Here is a 7,383-nt window from a genome sequence, read left to right on the forward strand (position 1 = left end):
TCGGACTTTTCCCACTAGATATAGCCTTCACTGTGTCGGACTTGTCCTGCTAGATATGGCCTTCACTGTGTCAGTCTTGTCCAACTAGATATGATCTTCAGTGTGTCGGACTTGTCCCTCTAGATATGGCCTTCACTGTATCGGACTTGTCCCACTAGATATGATCTTCACTGTGTCGGACTTGTCCTGCTAGATATGGTCTTCACTGTCTTGGACTTGTCCCACTAGATATTGCCTTCACTGTGTCGGACTTTTCCCACTAGATATGGCCTTCACTGTGTCGGACTTGTCCTGCTAGATATGGCCTTCACTGTGTCAGTCTTGTCCAACTAGATATGGCCTTCACTGTATCGGACTTGTCCCACTAGATATGATCTTCACTGTGTCGGACTTGTCCTGCTAGATATGGTCTTCACTGTCTTGGACTTGTCCCACTAGATATTGCCTTCACTGTGTCGGACTTTTCCCACTAGATATAGCCTTCACTGTGTCGGACTTGTCCTGCTAGATATGGCCTTCACTGTATCGGACTTGTCCCACTAGATATGGTCTTCACTGTGTCGGACTTGTACTGCTAGATATGGTCTTCACTGTGTCGGACTTGTTTTTCTATATATGAGCTTCAATTTGTCGGACTTGTCCCACTAGATATGGTCTTCGCTGTGTCGGACTTTTCCTACTAGATGTGAGATTCATTGTATAAGTAGTATCCCGTCAAATATGCACTTCATAGACAGGGCCTGCCAGATACGATCTCCACCTTAATGGACTTGTGGACTTGGTAATATCGGACTTGTTCTGCCTCACAAGGGTTTCATAGTATCTGGCTTCTCCTATCAGATGTGGTTGTCAATAGTTTCGGACTTGGGCTTTTTCCCAGCTGGCCTTGTACTGTCAGATATGGACTTTTGCGTATTGCATTTGCCATGTTACCTTCTCCACCATAACGGATTTGTTGAATGAGTGCTTTGCAAATTCGGACCTGTCCTACCTGACGTGTTCCTCAAAATACCAGACTTGTCCCAGTTGACTTTCTACTTTCTAGGTGTGGACTTTAGCGTCTTGTACCTCCGAGGTGTGGACTTCAGCGTCTTGTAAATTGTAGGTGTGGACTTCGGTGTCTTGTACCTCCGAGGTGTGGACTTCGGCGTCTTGTACGTCCTAGGTGTGGACTTCAGCGTCTTGTACCTCCTAGGTGTGGACTTCAGTGTCTTGTAAATTGTAGGTGTGGACTTCGGTGTCTTGTACCTCCTAGGTGTGGACTTCAGCGTCTTGCACCTCCTAGGTGTGGACTTCAGCGTCTTGCACCTCCTAGGTGTGGACTTCAGCGTCTTGCACCTCCTAGGTGTGGACTTCAGCGTCTTGTAAATTGTAGGTGTGGACTTCGGTGTCTTGTACCTCCTAGGTGTGGACTTCAGCGTCTTGTACCTCCTAGGTGTGGACTTCGGTGTCTTGTACCTCCTAGGTGTGGACTTCAGCGTCTTGTAGCTCCTTGGTGTGGACGTTGGTGTCTTGTACCTCCTAGGTGTGGACTTAAGCGTCTTGTAGCTCCTAGGTGTGGACTTCGGTGTCTTGTGCCTCCTAGGTGTGGACTTAAGCGTCTTGTGGACTTCAGCGTCTTGCACCTCCTAGGTGTGGACTTCAGCGTCTTGCACCTCCTAGGTGTGGACTTCAGCGTCTTGTACCTCCTAGGTGTGGACTTCAGCGTCTTGTAAATTGTAGGTGTGGACTTCGGTGTCTTGTACCTCCTAGGTGTGGACTTCAGCGTCTTGCACCTCCTAGGTGTGGACTTCAGCGTCTTGCACCTCCTAGGTGTGGACTTCAGCGTCTTGTAAATTGTAGGTGTGGACTTCGGCGTCTTGCACCTCCGAGGTGTGGACTTCAGCGTCTTGTAAATTGTACGTGTGGACTTCGGTGTCCTGTACCTCCTAGGAGTGGGTTTCAGCGTCTTCTACATCCTAGGTGTGGACTTCGGTGTCTTGTACCTCCTAGGTGTGGACTTAAGCGTCTTGTAGCTCCTTGGTGTGGACTTCGGTGTCTTGTACCTCCTAGGTGTGGACTTAAGCGTCTTGTACCTCCTAGGTGTGGACTTCGGTGTCTTGTGCCTCCTAGGTGTGGACTTAAGCGTCTTGTACCTCCTAGGTGTGGGCTTAAGCGTCTTGTACCTCCGAGGTGTGGACTTCAGCGTCTTGTAAATTGTAGGTGTGGACTTCAGCGTCTTGTACCTCCTAGGTGTGGACTTCGGCGTCTTGTACGTCCTAGGTGTGGACTTCAGCTTCTTGTAAATTGTAGGTGTGGACTTCGGTGTCTGTACCTCCTAGGAGTGGGTTTCAGCGTCTTCTACCTCCTAGGTGTGGACTTCGGTGTCTTGTACCTCCTAGGTGTGGACTTAAGCGTCTTGTAGCTCCTTGGTGTGGACGTTGGTGTCTTGTACCTCCTAGGTGTGGACTTAAGCGTCTTGTAGCTCCTTGGTGTGGGCTTAAGCGTCTTGTACCTCCTAGGTGTGGACTTAAGCGTCTTGTAAATTGTAGGTGTGGACATCAGCGTCTTGTACCTCCTAGGTGTGGACTTCAGCGTCTTGTAAATTGTAGGTGTGGACTTCGGTGTCTTGTACCTCCTAGGTGTGGACTTCGGCGTCTTGTAAATTGTAGGTGTGGACTTCGGCGTCTTGTAGCTCCTAGGTGTGGACTTCAGCGTCTTGTACCTCCTAGGTGTGGACTTCCGTGTCTTGTAAATTGTAGGTGTGGACTTCGGTGTCTGTACCTCCTAGGAGTGGGTTTCAGCGTCTTCTACCTCCTAGCTGTGGACTTCGGCGTCTTGTACCTCCGAGGTGTGGACTTCAGCGTCTTGTACCTCCTAGGTGTGGACTTCAGCGTTTTGTACCTCCTAGGTTTGGACTTCCGTGTCTTGTAAATTTTAGGTGTGGACTTCGGTGTCTGTACCTCCTAGGAGTGGGTTTCAGCGTCTTCTACCTCCTAGGTGTGGACTTCGGTGTCTTGTACCTCCTAGGTGTGGACTTAAGCGTCTTGTAGCTCCTTGGTGTGGACTTCGGTGTCTTGTACCTCCTAGGTGTGGACTTAAGCGTATTGTACCTCCTAGGTGTGGACTTCAGCGTCTTGTACCTCCTAGGTGTGGACTTCCGTGTCTTGTAAATTTTAGGTGTGGACTTCGGTGTCTGTACCTCCTAGGAGTGGGTTTCAGCGTCTTCTACATCCTAGGTGTGGACTTCGGTGTCTTGTACCTCCTAGGTGTGGACTTAAGCGTCTTGTAGCTCCTTGGTGTGGACTTCGGTGTCTTGTACCTCCTAGGTGTGGACTTAAGCGTATTGTACTTCCTAGGTGTGGATTTCAGCGTCCTGTACCTCCTAGGTGTGGACTGCAGTGTCTTCTACATCCTAGGTATGGACTTCAGTGTCTGTACCTTCTAGATGTGAAGTTCACTGTTGTCTTTCATGTCTTGTTTAATGCAACTGCTATACAGTGGTCGTTGATCAAGCCCGCCAACACTGTGGTGAATTTACATTCTACAATTATCCGAGTGTAATTGCAATGCATGTGTTGAAGAAGGGGAGTTACCCCGCTGGTGGAGTACAATGTATTACCGTATAACCTGGTGTTTCCTCAGACAGACCATTCAGGCTGGTATTGTATTCCGTTATCAAGTTGAAAACTTTATCAAGAAAATACAATGCACAACCGATGACCTGAAGGCCTGTCAGACATGTGTGTTACATGGGGTGTAGAAATAATCGTGGAGGCGTTGCTGCCCGAAAAGGCTGGACAACTTGCTGCATGTCGTGTTAGTGCTTCTCAAGCCGGACTAGACAATTACCCCTCATTGCTGACAGTAAAGGTCGTGATAGATGTCCCCTCAGATGCTCCCATTAGTGCAGCACGTCTGGAGGTATCGGCTCAGATAAGTCAAGATAATTGATGGATTATGCACAACGATGTATTTCGTCCCGTTCAGTTGCTGATGACGGCAGTGGGACTATCCAGTCGTGGGATGTCCCCGAGGACCACCACAGGATCTGGATGACCAGTTATTGACGCTCCCTGCATCAACCCATGCCAGCTCCTGCACCGTCTCCTGAACGCCATATATACAGCGTGGGTAATTATCTAGGATACGTTGTTACGGATAGAAGTTGCCTATTTAATTGAGTTGACACTGAAGACACGTTCAGATGATTCAAGTCCCCACATAGTGCCAGCGTTAATCTGTCCTATCAGACACCGGTGCAGCTATATGCTCCATGCCAGGGGACTGATTATATCACACACACACACACACACACACACACACACACACACACACACACCCTCCAGATAGTATGGAGGTCATGAACAGTTCAGCATGTTAAACTTGCGCTTCGAAACAAGTCAAGCACACGATGTATTACTTAATAGAATCGTTCGCTGTAGTTTGTCTGTTGTGTTTGTTGCTAAGCGAGTGAATATGTGATGCCTTGTTCTGAACGGCTAGGTATACATTCTCTCTCAAAAAAGGGGACGCACTGAGGATTATCTTTGGCAAAGATTCTATAGATTTCACCTAAAATGTTTGAAAGAGCTACATTTACAAATGTTACTTTAAAGCGCCATGTGTTATTCTCAGATCCGTAATGGTAATTTATTTAACGAAATAGACAGGTAGTGTCTTCTCCAGAAATATACTTCATGCGAAAACCTGAGATACAATGATCAACTTGTATTTACCATCCCCAGGACCAATCTCAAATCCTTCGGCCAGAGATCATTCTCATTCTGTGCTCCTTCTCTCTGGAACTGTCTTCCTTTTGATATCAAAACCTCCCCATCTTTAGCTGTCTTCAAGTCCAAACTTAAAATCCATCTCTTCTCTAAGTACTATCCTTGATACCTGCGCTTTGAGCAACCGCAACGGATGGAAAAAAGCACAATATAGATGCACTTATTATTATTATTAATACCAGTTGCCGATATAAGCTGTGGTTACCAGTTGCCGATATCAGCTGTGGATACCAGTTGTTGAAACCAGTTGCTGATATCAGCTGTGGTTAGCAGTTGCCGATATCAGCTGTGGATACCAGTTGTTGAAACCAGTTGCTGAAATCAGCTGTGGATACCAGATACCAGTTGTATCGGCTGTGGTTCCTGTTGTTGATACCAGTTGCAGATATCAGCTGTGGATACCAGTTGTTGAAACCAGTTGCTGATATCAGCTGTGGTTAGCAGTTGCCGATATCAGCTGTGGATACCAGTTGTTGAAACCAGTTGCTGAAATCAGCTGTGGATACCAGTTGCCGACATCAGTTGTGGTTACCAGTTGCCAATATCAGCTGTGGTTTCCAATTGCCGATATCAGCTGTGGATACCAGTTGTTGAAACCAGTTGCTGATATCAGCTGTGGTTAGCAGTTGCCGATATCAGCTGTGGATACCAGTTGTTGAAACCAGTTGCTGAAATCAGCTGTGGATACCAGTTGCCGACATCAGCTGTGGTTACCAGTTGTTGATACCAGTTGCCGATATCAGCTGTGGTTTCCAATTGCCGATTTTAGCTGTGGATGCCAGTTGTTGAAACCAGTTGCTGATATCAGCTGTGGATACCAGTTGTTGATACCAGTTGCCGATATCAGTTGTGGTTACCAGTTGTTGATACCAGTTGCCGATATCAGCTGTGGTTACCAGTTGTTGATACCAGTTGCCGCCATCAGCTGTGGATACCAGTTGTTGATACAAGTTGCCGATATCAGCTGTTACCGATACCGCTTGAATCTGGCTGGTGGGTGAAGCAGGTATATAGCTTGTCGTGAGCTGGCAGTCAGACATCCCAGGTGGTATGTTGGCCCAATTAGTTGGCCCAATTAGTGTTAGCCCTTCCGGTAAAGTAGTTGATCAGTTTCTATTCTTGTAGTAGATCAGCTGCTTGATGAGGCCCGCACCAGCAACACCGTTGTTTTCTATATCTGTTCATCCAAGTATCATCATATCTGCCACTAGTAACAGACTTGCTATACCATTCATAAAGGAACGTTTGGAAGTCATTTACATTCATTATTTCGTATCTGTCAAAGCTTTGGATATAAGCACTATTCAAGATTTGTTTGGCTTTAAGAACTGAACGCATCTGTAGTAGCCTATATTCTGAATTTACACTAACTTCCTGAAACCTAGTAATAACGTTTGCTCCGTTCGCATCAATTGTAATATAAATATACGCTATAAATAGCATCATATCTCAAGAGCCCATATTTATATCCCAACTATTGAAAATGTATAGGGTAGCCATGGTATTAAGTGGACAGACACTACTAAAGGCGCCAAGTAAAGGAATGTCGTGACGAGAGTATACAAGACTATAACGCCCGACCAGCTGTTCCAGACGCCAATGTTCCTGTATCTCCGTGTTCGATGTAACGTCAACGCCAGCGCATGGGATGAGATGCTGCGCAGATGAAGAGCCATTCCCGCCAGGAAGATACCCCTGGCAGCTGATGTCCCGGCGATACCCCAAGCAGACCCCGACATCATACGTGGCGCCACCTACGTCCCCCTGATGGAGATGGTCATTTCACGGGACCCGTGGGCATATCCACTAACAAGGTAACAAGGCCACTACGGTACAATACTGTTTCTTGACTTAGCATGAGAGGACAGGTGATGTGGGGAGTATAGGTGATGGGGAGAATGAATATGGAGGGACGTATGATCGTGATGGGGAGGGTCGATGGGGTGTTCGGGGGTGTGTGTGTGGTGTGGGTGGGGGGGTGTGGGGGGGGTTGGGGGTTGGGGGTTGGGGGTGGTGAGTGAAAGTTATGCGGAAAGTGAAGGGGATGGTGAGAGTTGGTGATTGGGAAGGTAAGTGATGGTAATATGGAGAGTGATGGTTATGGGGGAGGGCGACGGGCGAGGTGGTCTGGGCGACAGGCGATGGGGTCTGGGCGAGGGCGAGGCGACGTGGGAGGGCGAGGGCGAGGGCGAGGGCGAGGGCGAGGGCGAGGGCGAGGGCGAGGGCGAGGGCGAGGGCCTCTGTGGCGACGGGGGGACTCGAGTGGAAGTTATGGGAAGTTGTGAATGAAGCCCCGGACACAATGACTTCAGTTTTAATCATGTGCGATATAACTGTAATTGTTGTCTGGTCCTTAACATAGTGTCCGTGTACTGACAGTCCATGTCAATATACCAAAAGACCGGGCGTTATGCGATACATCTCTATAGTGAGAAGGGGTGTCAGTGAAGATGGACCCTATACCAGGATAAGATGGCAGTTGATGCGAACGTCGTTATTCTCGGATGGTTTAAATCGACTTGTGTAAACGCTCTGTGATCGCACGCCAAACAAACCCGCCTCCCTGCCACGGGGCTAATCACTAATCATGTCTGTGACATTCTTCGGCAGA

At 48.0% G+C, this 7,383-nt stretch overlaps 1 protein-coding gene across 1 annotated transcript; it reads right to left on the reverse strand.

Annotated features, from left to right (window-relative positions):
• Nucleotides 1-1,034: 1,034 nt before the first annotated feature.
• Nucleotides 1,035-6,511, reverse strand: LOC124263627 (adhesive plaque matrix protein-like). Its single transcript, XM_046698275.1, has 7 exons — nt 6,354-6,511; nt 5,591-5,762; nt 3,003-3,184; nt 2,375-2,707; nt 1,986-2,258; nt 1,626-1,808; nt 1,035-1,581 (listed from the first exon to the last, which is right to left on the reverse strand). The coding sequence occupies exons 1-7, from the start codon at nt 6,509-6,511 to the stop codon at nt 1,035-1,037; spliced, it is 1,848 nt and encodes a 615-aa protein (XP_046554231.1).
• Nucleotides 6,512-7,383: the final 872 nt, after the last annotated feature.

The sequence above is a fragment of the Haliotis rubra genome, unplaced genomic scaffold, assembly GCF_003918875.1.
Source record: "Haliotis rubra isolate DU_JTF1 unplaced genomic scaffold, ASM391887v1 Scf890, whole genome shotgun sequence".
Classification (NCBI taxonomy): domain Eukaryota; kingdom Metazoa; phylum Mollusca; class Gastropoda; order Lepetellida; family Haliotidae; genus Haliotis; species Haliotis rubra.

What these genes read in the sequence shown, in the direction of transcription:
- LOC124263627 (XM_046698275.1), bottom strand. Translation starts at nt 6,511, where the DNA reads ATGTCGGGGTCTGCTTGGGGTATCGCCGGGACATCAGCTGCCAGGGGT. An exon ending in GCAACTGGTATCAACAACTG is followed by an intron (nt 3,185 to 5,590) that starts GTATCCACAGCT and finishes ACCCACTCCTAG; the next exon opens with GAGGTACAGACACCGAAGTC. An exon ending in CTGAAGTCCACACCTAGGAG is followed by an intron (nt 1,582 to 1,625) that starts GTGCAAGACGCT and finishes GTCCACACCTAG; the next exon opens with GAGGCACAAGACACCGAAGT.